This window comes from Phocoena phocoena, chromosome 3 (genome assembly GCF_963924675.1).
Source record: "Phocoena phocoena chromosome 3, mPhoPho1.1, whole genome shotgun sequence".
NCBI classification, from domain to species: Eukaryota; Metazoa; Chordata; class Mammalia; order Artiodactyla; family Phocoenidae; genus Phocoena; species Phocoena phocoena.
The window spans coordinates 76,679,175-76,693,556 of record NC_089221.1 but is presented as its reverse complement, the minus strand read 5'-3'; the positions used below and the strand labels follow the sequence as shown (position 1 = coordinate 76,693,556).

Here is a 14,382-nt window from a genome sequence, read left to right as displayed (position 1 = left end):
TATTCCCACTAGTAAAGCAACTCCAGTTTCAAAAGTAATTATTATCCATATCCTTTCTTTTAGTTTTACTACAAATTACTATTAGGAAAAACTGCAAATTGAAATGTTACTACTCTGTAAATACATACTGTACATTAAGATTTTAGATAATCTCAAATCCTTTACTTTGTTGCCATTTATAATCTTAATAAAACATTATGAAGCAAAATGTTTTCACTTACAGAATAGTGGTTACATGGAGTAGAAATACACTTTCTATAGGAACTGCTAAAATAAAATAGATCAAGGGATCAAACTATTAGCACATTTACTAAATTTAAAAACCAAAAGAATATATTATTGTGAATTTTGAAATGTTTATTTTAGAAACACGTAAAACTGAGTATTTTATTCCAACAGCCTACAGAGAAGAAACAGGGAGCTACATGTTTATAGGTGCACATTTGCATGAATATTCTTGCCATGATGCTAAGACCCAGAACACCTAGAAGAGAGGACATTACATTTTGATTTGAAAAAATATTTAAATTAAAAAATTTTACATGTACAATATAAATAAATAATACTTTTAGAACAAAAAATAATAAAGACTAATAAATGCAATGTGTATCAAACAAAACTATTTTTTACTTTTGAGTTAAATCCTACACACTGGAAAAAGAAGCCTATACTATAGCTTTGGATAAGTTCTTTAAGTGCTTTAAAGATTTAGCAAGGCTGCAAATTCTGTCAATAAATAAATGAAATTATTTATTGTTTATAAGCTATGAAGTCCATAATAAATGACAAAGCAAGCTGAGCAGGTTTAGAAAGCTGACCCATATTTTCTGTTATCATCATGAAAACTCAGTGACCGACCGACACATCATTTCCAATGTCACCAATAAGGCCTCAGTGTGTACTCCAGGACACGCTTTTAAATTCTCAGGGAGTTCCTTAAGAATATTTGGGAGTTTCTGCAATGTCTTTATATTTCTAGCATAAAGATCCAATAACCAGTCAGTACGAGCACTAGTGGTTTCCTTATAATTCTGACAAACTATAAGCAGGTCATTTAGATGAGTTAATCCTCTGAAAGCTAAGAAGAGCTCTGAAGACAAACCAAAAACTGAACAAAAATTTAGCAACATCCTACTAAGTAAAAATGAGCCAAATTCAAGTTGCTGGTGGTAAAAATGTTTCTCTGCTTGTGCATGAAAGTTCTCCACTGTATCTTCTATTTTTGTGATAGCAAATAGTTCTTCCTTGACTTGAGATGATACCACATAATCCAAGGGCAATTCCCCCTTAGAGTTCCTCTGCTGCAGAAGCACTGGGCCTGTGAAAAAGAACATGCAAAACGTTAAGAGTTAAACATTCTTATTTTGGCAGTGTAACAGCCATTTTCTCTCTCCTTTTTTCCCCAAAGCATCCAGGGCTCAGTTTACAGTCATATTTTGTAGTAATTCATATTGACATAATTAACTGGTTCTATATACTAACTGACTAATAAAGGTGCATTAGAAAAAGATAATCTAGTCAATTGCCTAATCAGGTTTGCCTAAAAGCACATGCCTTAGTTCAATAAATAACATATATGGTTTTAAATTTTAAAAAAAACTTTGATAAAACTTTATAAGTTGTCATCTTCAAATAAGAATATCAGTGTTCCTGGAGGAAATTTTAAAAAAATACATTTATCTTAAATTCTGTGTAAGAGCCTTAAAGGTATTTCATAATATCACCAAGCGGAAAAAGTACTGACCCCTTCCATTGCTAATAGGCAATGGTAGCAGTGCAGACTGCAAAACTTTGCCCAGACACAGAACACGTTTTTCATTATCTTTGCTTATGTTCAATTTTTAATATAGGTAACTGATTCACAAAAAGTAAATATTAACTGCTCTGGGAAAAACTCAGATTTCATCCATCTATGCTAGCTACACCCATCTAACCATCTACTAAGAAAGTTTTGAAGATACAGTTTATCCCTTGGGTAGTTAAGGATGATATGAGAGGGGCAAAATAACAATGACTCAGTATTTGGTCACACAGTACAGGAGTACTTCGCACCTCTGCCAGTCAAGTCCTATATTATTTATGTACTTTGCCATAAAAATGTTACAAGGGATATAAAAGTTTGAGTACTAGCAGACATAATCAGAAGATTCTACCATACAACACAGATCTTATTGTCAGAGATTACAGATCATAGCTGCTAAAACTCTTAATGATGAATCTGATGAGACACATGTAGTGGCCTAGATATAAAATGTACTTAATGTAAAAGATCAACCAGTAATGACATACGATTAATGTATCATTTACGGAAAACATCCTAAATCAAAATTAGATCTATTTTCATTATGTTGATATTTCAAAAAATATGTTTCAAGTTATTCCTGTTTAAAAGAGAAAATACAACAAAATTATGAACACAAGATACCAAAAGTAAACAAAGGTTTTAGAAACATAATTTAAATTACTGCTCTCAATACTGAGCGACTCACAATGAAGAGATAATATAGTTTCTACAATGATGGTGTCAAACCATTTGACAGGTCCAAACTCAGATTATACCTAAGGCAAAGAGAAGTCTATGATTGCTGAAGGACCTTGATAAATGCAAATACAAGTAGATTTCCTCTCTTGGGACAAAGAACTCATCAGTTTACTATTCTTCACTAGAGGTCCTAAAACAATTCACATTGGTTACTATAATGCCTTCTTCTTCTGAAAAGTTGGACTTAATACCTTAATACAATAATGGCTTTTACATCACTTAGACCAATTGAAGCAAAGCCAAATATTGGCTTGGAATGTCACATACATAGTTAAGTAGAAAACTAAAACACTTAGGAGATATAACAGTATGGTTTTGTAAACATATAATACTAAAAAAAGTATAAGAACTGAAAAATACATCGATTATGAAATGGTATAAGTAAAACAGACACACTAAGGCCTTTAGGGGGCAGGAGAAGACTATAAATAACCAAACATGTTAAACTACCATGATATAGAGCCTTCCTCAGATAGATGACAGATAGATATAGATATATAGTAAAGAGATAGCTAAAGGAAATATGCTGTTTATTTTCATGCAGAATCAAATAGCTTTAATGACTGGATAAATAGTACAACAGTATTTTTAGTACAAATAAAAGTAATAGGAAATTTATACAAATCTTTGTGTATTATAAGCTAGTCATCACTTTTCCTTTATTTTTCCTTTTAAAACGCAAATTAGTTTTGAACACTTTGATATAAAATTTATATTATTCAGTTCAGATATAAGAAGAATATCACTGAGTTAGGGGGTGGAAAAAAGGGTTCTGAAAGCAGAGATCAGATAAGAAATCAGCAGAAAAAGCAGTAGATGAATATTAAGCTCAAGTTACTTCCATCACATACCCTCTGCACAACAGTTATTATCATTTGGAAGTCCTCCTACTTAACTTATTAATTGACTACAAAATGTGAATGAAGAAAAGATATTATTCTAGGATGTCTTTTTTGTAGTCTATAAAGAAAAGACTCATTAAAGAAAAGAATAATCGTTAGCAGTTATATATAGGAAATGAAACAAGAATGAAAAACCCAAGTACTCACAATTGAACATTTACATCCATTACACACTTTAAGTAAAAGGATTAATAGTAAAAACCAACACACTCAATTCAAAATACACTCTCGTAACAAAGGTAAAAAGGCTTAATAATACAGTAAATAAATACATTTTATGAAAAGGTTTTTATCCTCAGTAAATAAAAGGTGCTTACATTCTAGCAGACTTTTCATCTTTACTTTTTCATTAAAATGTAATAAAGGCATCGTTCCTTATAGAGCTTAAAATATAAAATACTTTCTACCTCTGAGGGATTCATCAAAAAACTGGATAATTTATCATAACCCGTTTAGCATAAATGCACTCACCCCCATGCTGGAGTAGCAGCTTGCCAATTTCTACATGTCCGTTTGACAGTGCATCATGCAAAGGAGTCACCCCGTCCACTTGAGTGAGCAGATCTACCTCTGGACAACGTTGCAAAATTTCCTGGACACATACTGTGTTGCCATAGTTACAGGCTTCATGCAAAGGCGTCCAGCCAGCATTGTCTAAATTAGAAATCAAGGCAAATTTTAAAACGGCAAAAGTAGGACTTTTGGTAGTGAAGTATTGATATTCTACTTCCCTTCTCAGTGTGACTTTCTAAGTGCCTCATATACAAATAGAACTCTTTGATAAAAATGCCTAGGGTGTAATCATATTTCTAATTGTAAAAAATAAATTAAAAACTATTTTAAAATATTGATGTTGGGATCTGATCAAAATATAGATGTCAAAAAATGGTTGTGCACTATTATACATCAATATGTGATGAATTTCTTGGTTTTGCTACTAGCAATACTTTAAAGATATGTTAGGTAAATATACTTAAATGATTTTTCTTAATGTTGAAATTAAACTATTTAATATCACAAATATTAAGACATTGAATTAGACAACAAAGATTTAGAACTTACCTTTAACATTGATGTCTATTCCTGGCATAGAGAGAAGAAGAATCAATTTCTCCACTTGGTTATTTATGCAAGCCCTATGGAGGGCTGTTTCTCCTGCCATAAAAAATTAATAGATTATTCCAGAGAAGACAAGATATCAACTAAAGAAAATAATCAAAGGGCATGAACTAGGAGATCTGGCCCCATGCCAGAAAATTATTTATTGAGTTTTCCTTTTGACTGGTTTAAACATCTCTCACATTAAAAAAAAAAGAGGGGGGAGGGAACCCCACCAATCCATAGAGCCTCTCTGTTCTATCAGCAATTCAGCAATGAAATTCTACTAAAGGTTTAATATAGGCATTGTCTCCCCCTAGTTCAAGGTTTGAAGTTTCAATCCTGCTATAAAACCCTCAAATGATCAGAGAACACCAAATATACTGGGTTTTGCAGCAATAAAAGTTTAAAGTGCAATTGCCCTCTCTCAAATTTATTCATGAACCTACGTTAAATGTATGGCTCTTTTTTATACAGCATTTATAGCTTAATTCAAATGAATGTTTCTGGCTAAGCATGAGTGCCTCTACACACTCAAGTGTAATTCAGAACTTCAAATCCATTAACAGATGGTTTGCTGCTTCTCAATAGGCTGTCTGGCTTGGCTACAGCAGCACAGAGAAGGAGAAATGGGGGAATCTTAATATAAACACACACACACGCACACGCACATGCACACACACGAAAAAAATCCCTAGTACCATTTAAAGCTGAACAAGAATGACAAATAGAATGGCAAAGTCTTTTCTAGGAGGGGTGCAGTTAGTGCCTGCTGCCTAAAATTGACTACATCCCTCTCTGCTGTAAGCAAGATTAATAAGATATAAGTGACAATTTGATGTAAGGGGAATTTAAAAAAACATAATAACTGCTTTGAAAACAAATGAAATACATATTGAATCAAACTTTCTTGCTATAAAATACTAAGTAGCACATTTTTCCAGTGTTCAGTTTTACAGATTATCTCTGTAACTTCTACCAAAACATTTCTTTAACAAGCATTGAAAAGCTTTCGAAGTTTTTCTCTACTATTTCTCAATTCTCTTCCTCCCTCCAGTTCCTTCTGCTGTTCAGCTTAAAGCCATTCATATTCATTTTACTTTCTGACACAATAAACAAAGAAAAAGGACACTGCTTTGTGAAGTTAATATCTGAGTTCACATTTAATACATTTTTCATATTTTGAGCCAAACGGGCAGTTATTTTGAATTTGTGATATGCTATTATGAACTCATCTCATGTTGAAAGATGATGAAAGCTTGTTGCCATAATGATAATATTTGTATGAAAAACACGATATAGCTCATAAACAAGAGACTTGGCAATTTACTTTGGCCAGATACAGACTCTTGGTAGTAATTTATAATTTTGAGTTAAGGGGTACCTAAGTAAAATAAGTGCCGGAGTGAATTATTACAACGCTATTCTTGTTACTCCATCCCTTTAGGTACTTAGGTTCCAGTATAGTTAGAACCAAAAGCCAAGCACATTTCATAGTCTGGGCTCAATGCCTGGAAGAAAAGAGTCCATATGCTTAACACAGCTATGTAACATAGCCTACTTCTCATTCTTTGTTCACAAAACGTCTAGGACTGAAAGAGATGAAGACTGAATTATACTTTCAAATCACAAGACACTGATCCTAAGCAGCACAGGTTGAGGTGGAATAGAAAAGTAAGGCAGGCAAGTCTGGAATGAGCTCAACATGAGCTACACAGTGTTTAATATTTGAAAAGGCAGGTGGAGAAAAGAAGGGAGGAATACTCTATTACACCAGGTATTAAACACTTTTTTTTTTGGTATAAATGCCTGTTCACAAAAATAATATGCTCTTCAGGAAGGTATTTCCTGGACCTAGTCCAATATTTAAGTTCAAGCATTCATCAGGGCCAGTGTGTAAAACTTGCAAATACTGACTATAACCACGAAAAGTTCCTAGCATAAATTAATTTAGATACTTGGAATACCTTTTAAATTAGTCTTGTGAAAATTTATCTTTGTAACCAAAGAGGGGCAATTCTCCTTGGAACACGACAATTCTCCTTCTGACTTCTTTTTCAATCTTTTTAATGATGAGGAACATTTAGCAAGATTCAGCTCTCTGAAAAGAAAGTAAGACATAATGAAAGCTTGTTTTTCACCAAGGCGTAGAAGCACAAATTATATGGTGAGTTAAAAAAAAATCTAGCCTTCTTTTAATTTAAACCCCCTTATTCATTCAAATCTTTACTGCTTTCTATTTTTATATTTATTTCAACTGTACAGAAACAAATTTTATGCATTAATTTTCATTTTATTACCCTTGCACCCCCCAACAGCCCACCGAAAAGTTTATGAATATTGAATGTCCAGTAAAGCAGACGAGACCAAGTAAACCATATTTGGCAGAGAGACTAAAGCAAACTGCTAAGATCAAAATGCAGGCCCCTACTCCCTATTCCTATGTTCATATACTAATCCTATCCTCTTCTTCCTAAAAAGATTTCAGGTTTTCTGAATTTTATATAGCATACTTTTAGAGGAGGTTTCTCATTTGGGGAAAGCTATTGTAACAACTCAGAGTATCTCACATGGCGATGCATTCTGAAATCCCATCTATATTATATACAAGTAGTACTTTAAAAATCACAAGGCAAAAATTGTGTGGAACAATAATTTGATGAAGAGTTTTATTTCTTTTGAAAAAGACTTAATAGAAAGTGTGTACCTTGAATTAAAGAAAGTGAAAATGTTGATCATGTGCATTTATAGGTATAAAACTGAGTTTTCTGCTATCAGTATAATTCAGACAACATCTCAGATAGATACAGTTCAAGAAATGCCTAAGAAGAAGAGCTGTACTCGAAAACAAAGCATAGCTGGTATATAAGCATCACTTACGGTAACTCTGGCAGCCCTTCAACTTGTTTCTGTTTAGCACCATTCAGCATAATTAAAGCCCTCTGAGATTCAAAGCAAGGCCGCTGTCCTATTTTCTTTGGTATCTGCATCTTTCCAGTCCCATGCACACCAGTTTTCCCCAAAGCTGGCAAATAGGAATATACCTGTTGCAAAATAATATTATATTGTTTTCTCAACTACAAAAACCTGGAAACAGTAAAAAGAAAATACTTGATTCATTTCACCATTAGATTTAGTTATAATTTCTTGGTTTCATCACTATGGTTGCCACCCTATCTCATATGAACATGCTAAAATATTAAGAAAGCTGCTAGTTCCATGTCATTAAGTCAATATGACATACACAAGAAAAATGCCTTCTTCAAAATAATTGTTTTTTTGAATTCAAATTTGACACTCATTTAGGAAAGTTCTTTTGATGAGTCTTATGCCCAACTTGTTATAATTAGCCTATTTTTAGTATTTATGGTTTAAGTACAACTGGTATTTTGTCATTTCCATTTTGGTAATGTCTTCCTTCAACAGAAAAGAAGTCTGGAATAAACGGAATGAGGAGCGCAAAAGTCACTGAAGACAAGGATTGTTGCAAACAGTATTTGCCCAATCTGACCAATTATTAACAAGCATATTTCTCATTTGTTGAAGAAACTGCTGGAGATATTAGATATCAATAATAGCTAAAGATAGCCAAGATAAAACTGGAAAACCTTGGATCAAATCAAGTTTATATGTGTATATACATAGGATAACTGGAATAACCTTTGGCATCATTTGCAAATTTTGCTTTTTAAATACTATGTAGAATGTTTCTGGATCAAGGTCTTTCCAAAATAATAATCTTACATACTGTGGCAAGTGATATAAAGATTCTTGTATAATTTTTCTGTTACCAATTCTTCATTACTCTCAAGTAATTAAAATTTCTATTCACTAATTATTCCATTTTGAGGAAGAAAACTACCTGCTTTTATATATGTTTGAAAGATTTATGATTAATATGCTCTGTCCAATTATTAGAATAAGAATATTTAAAAATTGAATTTATAAACTTACTTCTTAAAAATTAAAAGGACTAAAATAGAGTGGTGCTTACCATTTTCTGAAGAGAGAGTGGCTCAGAAGAAATACTAATGGAACTCTGTAAACACAACTTTTTAAAGACTGCCTCTGCAACAAACATTTGAAGCCAGGAGGAGGAAAAGGAACAAATAAAAATCTCTAATTCCTGTGAAGAAAAGTCTGTAGAAAACAAGAGAAGTAAATATAGTTATTGCTACACCTTATAAAATTTCTTTCTACAGACAATTTCCTTCATGGACCTTATTCATTCAGATGATGATTCCTATACCAGTAAGATTCACCCACATAATTTTAAACCACAAAAAATAGATAATATTCCTATTCCTTGCCCTTCAAGAGAAATTCTTATGGCACATGTTCTCACATTTGAAACAATCATTACTTTTTATTATTTTAAATAAAAGGCTTGAAATTTTATATATACGTATACATACACACATGAATGGATAGATGATATATGAATAGATAGACATGGACTTTTATCACTATACTTTCCAATTAATGTTAAAGATCTCTTCCCACAATAGGGCTGTGTCTTTGGAAAACTGGTACTTGGTTTTTAAATGGGCACACATGTATTTAATTTGCACTGATTAGTCTTGAGCTGATAGGAAGACATTTTTCCCCAACAACATCCATGAATCCTATCACTGCAGAGAAGGAGGAAAGGTAAAGAAGAGGGATAAGGTAAGACAAGAGAATGCATAAGAATTTCCTTAGAAGTCTGCACCCACTGTACTATATCAAGTGCGGGAGAGGAGTATAATTTTAAATGACAAAACAAACAAACAACAAAAACACCAAGAGTCTCAAATCTCTTCATTCTAAAATCCTCAAGTTCTCCAATAATATGGAAATACATAAATATATACATGAATTGAAAGTGATAAAGGACTGAAGTGACTATTTCCCTTGTAAATTTAATGTTATGAATTGTCTATTAATACTCTCTACTTAAGTAACAGAATGGATAATACACTGGAATGGTAAAGAATAATCAATCAATAGGATACTAAAAAAGCTAAAATTAAGCAAAACAGGATGAAAAACGTTGATATACAATAAGGCAGATTAAAATTAACTACAAATAATGGAAGAATAAAGAATTAGAAAAAGTCAATAAAATCAGCAAAATAACATAACAGGTCAAAATACATTTTAAAAATTGGACAGAATAATAAACTTAATAGCAATATAAAGCTTAAAATTTGAAGTCTCTACTCAGGAGCTGAGTTCCCTTGGCTGAGCAGACTTCGCAGACACCCAGTGAAATCCTGTCGTTCTCAGATCCCTTCCCGAAAGGCTAGGGCCTCTGGTGTCCTTGCAGTCCTTGCCTGACTTTCAATGAGGGAAGGAGAGTTGGGGTGGGATGGGGGTGGGGTGTGGAGAAGAACAACAGTTTAAGGAGGAATTTTGCCCCTGGGAACATTTGGCAATTTGTGGTTGTCACAACTGGGGAGAGAAATATACTGGCAACATAGTAGGCAAAGGCCAGGCATGCTACCAACTGTCCTACAATTCACAGGACAGCCCCTCACAATAAAGAATTATCTGGCCCCAAACATAAACAGTGGCCAGGCTCAGAAAGAAACTGCCTGGACTAAAGAGATCTGAGGTTCTTGCTTGTGGCAGACTGCCATATGGGCAAATGGCTCCAGTCAGATGTTAAATAGATCCACCTAGCCCCACACAGACATATGGTTGCTGAATTCAAACAATCCTGTCCAAATATGGCCTCAGAGATATAATTTATAAGAACTGGAAACAAGAAAGGAGTTATCTACAACTTTTTGTTACAACTGACTGCTTACAACCTACTAGGCTGCTAGTATTATCTGAAACTATGCAAGCAATAAACTGAAGGATGAGCAGCAAAAGATCTTTTCAATATTAAATCTCTAGTTATACACATTAAAAAAAAAGCACATCTATCATCACAGACTTTATTACAACCAACTGATCTTACGTATCAACTCTAAGCAGAGGCAAAAGCAAAGCAGAAATAACTTGTACTGTACAGTTCAAAAGCAACGATCCCACAGTGGGACTTCTAAATGGAGTTATTCACCTAGAAATAACATTTGGTAGCTTTAAAGATATAGCAAATACAAACTATAATGGATCCACATATGACCAGGTAACACACACTTGAAGGGAATGATCAATAAGAGATGAACAAGAGCACTTAAGAAACTTAACCCCTGATTGACATGTACACACTGCTCTATTTAAAATGGATAACCAGCAAGGACCTAGCGTACAGCACAGGGAACTAGCTCAATATTATGTAAACCTAAATGGGAAGAGAATTTGAAAAAGAATAGATACATGTACATGTAAAACTGAATCACTTTGCTGTACACCTGAAACTAATACAACATTGTTACTCAACTGGACTCCAACATAAAATAAAAAGTTAAACAAAAAAAAAAGAAGAAAGAAACTTAACCCCTGGACTTTAAGACCTTCAATGGCAGGATCATTTTTATTGCCCTCACAGCTAGTAGGTTAGTAGCTTGCACAGAATAAACATTTAGTACTTAATAGATAAAATGAATGAATGACTGGCAGATAGCAATAACTGGAGAGCCAAGCCAAGATGATCTTTAAGAAAGTTACTTAGATCATGCCACTCCCTTTTAAAAATGGTTTCTAACCCCTAAATAGGGCTTAGAAGTTCCTACTCAAACTCCACTATTACTTTTTTGGCTTTACTGTGGCCACTCTTCTCCTTTCTGCTTGTCATCAGCCAGGCATCAAAAGATTTCAAACAGGCCCAACTCTTTCCTATCTCTGAGTTTTAGTAAATGTTGTGTCTTCTGAATGGAATACACTTCCCTGACTCTGCCAAACTCCTACTTATCCTTCAGGTTTTGCTCTCCATGACCACTCTACATAAAATAAGTTCATAAAATAAGTTCCTCCAACACCTAGTTTTTCTTATTTGGAGCACTTAGCATTTTAAAATGATGTATTTACATTATTAATTACAGTCTGCCTCTCCCACTGAAAGCTCCAAAAAGGCAAGGATCATGTTTTGTTTCCCTCTTCCACTGTATATGAAGTGTTTACCTCAATGCCTGGTAGAATGCCAATAAAAATTTGTTGAACAAATGAAGGCAACAGAAACATTTTGATTGAGATGATTAGTCAAATTATAAAAATGTATATTTTTGGAAAAGGTCTGAAGCATGGAGAGGGATTAAAATAGAGAGTAAAAAAAAAAAAAAGCCAATAAAGGTTTGGAAAAACTCTCAGGAAAAGATAATGACGTAGCCTGAGAAAGGCAAAGGAAGCTTTATTAAAGTTCTCTAAAGATGTGAAAAATATTATAGTAAATTCTGATGACATGTTTTCTTCCCAGTTAAAACAGGAGAAGAAATAAACTGAAGTTAAGGATTGACAAACTATGTCTTGCTGCCTATTTTTATGAATAAAGTTTTACTGGAACACAGCCATGTTGATTTATGTACTGTGTATCACTGCTTTCTTAGTGCAGAGTTGAGTGGTTGGGACAGAGATGGTAGAACTGAAAAGCCAAAAATATTTACTATCTTATATTTTATCAAAAACAGTTTGTCAACTCTAGTTTAAGCCAATACATCAGGAATTTCAATTAGGCACAAAAAAGAAATTTCAGATCTTGATGCTAAAATATAGAAAGGGATATAAGGAAACTCTTTCTGTTCAAAGTGCTTCGGAACAAGAGAGAATGGCATCTATGTGGGACTGCTGGACATGAGCTCTGATGGAAAGAAGAAAGAATTTTACTTATCTACTGAAATATCTTCTGCCATAATTTTCTACAAAACAATTAACAACTAACAACAATTTTACTAAACTAATTCAATAGATGTGAATCTGAGTAGTACCATAGTATGTATTTTATACTTTTGGACTAGAAAAAAAACAAAACATCGTTTGTCATAAATGAGAAAGATGGACCAGTATCTTCAGCTGGAAGCTATATAACAGCCAAATTATAAAATCTTTACTAATGACTTAGGAAAAGCAAATAATAGTTTAACTGAGCTGAAGAATAATGCAAAGACATGGTCAAACAAACAAACATACAAACTACGGAGTATCTACAGAGAAAAAGAAATGGTTCTCTATCAAAAGAGCAAAATATTGACCAAAAGGACATTATCAGAACACCTGGTTCACTTGTAGGGATGAGTGTATTATTCTACAAGCTCTGTATTATACAGTTTAACTTTGCATATTAGCTGTAGAAAAGCTACTGCTCTCTTAAGGATAAACTATTCACTTGATTTCTATCTCTTGACAAAGGCTAAAAATCAAGATGTACTAACAAAAATTTAGGAAGATTAATTTGAACCATTTTTAGATATGTATGTTAAATTTTTAAAACTGCCTACCTATGGCTTAATTGGAAGTCTAAAAAACCAATTGTGTGGTGCCTTGAGAAGAGAAAGGAAAGGCTTAAACACACAGTTCAAATGGGGATATAGTTTAAATCTCTTGTAGTTTTAAATATTAGTGATCAAACATATTGAGAGCAAAGTAATCAGTCTGTCGACAGGATTACAATGGTAACATTAAAGTCAGTCAGCTTAAGTCAGTACAGGCTCAAATCTGTTGAGTTTAAACTTGTTTTCTGAAAACTGGGAGTAACAGTGGATAACAATGCCTTGCTTTAAAGTGAAGGGACATTCGATTATGAGCAAAGAAAGCATTAAAGCTGATGCATAACATGTAGTAGAACCTTGTTAACACAAGGCTCATTATTTCATGCATTTGGCTAAGATAAGTTATATTTCCCTAGAGGTAACCAATACACACTGGAAACAACACATATAAATACACTGATAGTCTGTAAAGGCACTGCTAATTCTATCCTGGGGTCCCCAAACTCAAAGAAGTTTCATTATGGAATGAAAACAGGGAATCCTTTTAGCTGAATGTTTAGTTCCCATGCTAGCAAATAATGCCAGAATTCTGCTGTTTCTAAAATGGAAAAAAAGAAAGAAAAAAAAAAGATCTAGTAGGAATGGTGGGAAAGAAATGATAAGAAAGGGTTCTGAAGGAAGATTGAATTTGAGCTAAGAAATGTTAAAAAGTCATGCAACAAAGGACAGCTACTTCACAAAAGGAACAGTAATCACCCCTCAGCTCAATGAAAAAGAAAGAGGAAAAAAAGAAGATAAAATGCTTTAGATAAAAATCTTCTAACTTCAGTAGTATAAAAAGAGACCTCTCTTTGCAGAGGGCATCATCGAATAAATCCTGAACCCAGTTAGAGCCTGGATTTCTATTCTAGAATCTCTCTTCAAAGTATTAAAGTGATTGACAGCATATTCAAGAACTTTTTCTTTTATATAAAACCAAGATGCAATGAAACACGTGTGTAACAAAACAGAATACTTACTTAGCAGTCTAAAATATTTTTAAGTATATAAAAATCATCTTTTATATTTGTGAGGCACAAAAGTTCACTTACTTTAAAATATGTTCATTTTAGAAATTTAGAAAGGAAGGAAAGAAAAGAAGGGAGGGAAGAAGGAAATGGTTCATAGGGCCCTAAAATGGCTTTGAAGTGTAAGAATGAATATACACGTTAATACCACTGTAATAACTTTGTATGTGGACAGATGGTTACTAGACGTATGATGGTGATCATTTCCTAATGTATGCAAATGTCAAATCATGTAGTACACCTGAAACATAATATTGTACATCAACTATATTAAAAAAAAAAGAATGTACACATAAAATCTTATAGAAGCCTGGAGACCCAAAAGAGTTAGGTAGAACCTTTCATAAGGTAAGCATGTGAAGATGAGTTCTGTCATCATATTGCTTAAGTAATATTCCTATTACTTTAGAGGAAACTTT

General features: G+C 33.2%; 1 protein-coding gene across 2 annotated transcripts in view; it reads right to left on the bottom strand.

The window, feature by feature from the left end:
* Positions 1-336: 336 nt before the first annotated feature.
* Positions 337-14,382, bottom strand: part of SLF1 (SMC5-SMC6 complex localization factor 1) — a 57,856-nt gene continuing 43,810 nt past the window's right edge. Inside the window, exons 16-21 of one of the 2 annotated variants that reach the window (XM_065874056.1) lie at positions 8,537-8,682; positions 7,423-7,586; positions 6,510-6,643; positions 4,507-4,599; positions 3,916-4,098; positions 337-1,318 (exon numbers count right to left, since the gene is read on the bottom strand). In XM_065874056.1, the coding sequence (XP_065730128.1) occupies positions 837-1,318; positions 3,916-4,098; positions 4,507-4,599; positions 6,510-6,643; positions 7,423-7,586; positions 8,537-8,682 (1,202 nt within the window). In that variant the 3' untranslated portion in view covers positions 337-836. The remainder of the gene's footprint in view (positions 1,319-3,915; positions 4,099-4,506; positions 4,600-6,509; positions 6,644-7,422; positions 7,587-8,536; positions 8,683-14,382) is intronic. The other variant, XM_065874057.1, reaches the window with a different exon arrangement.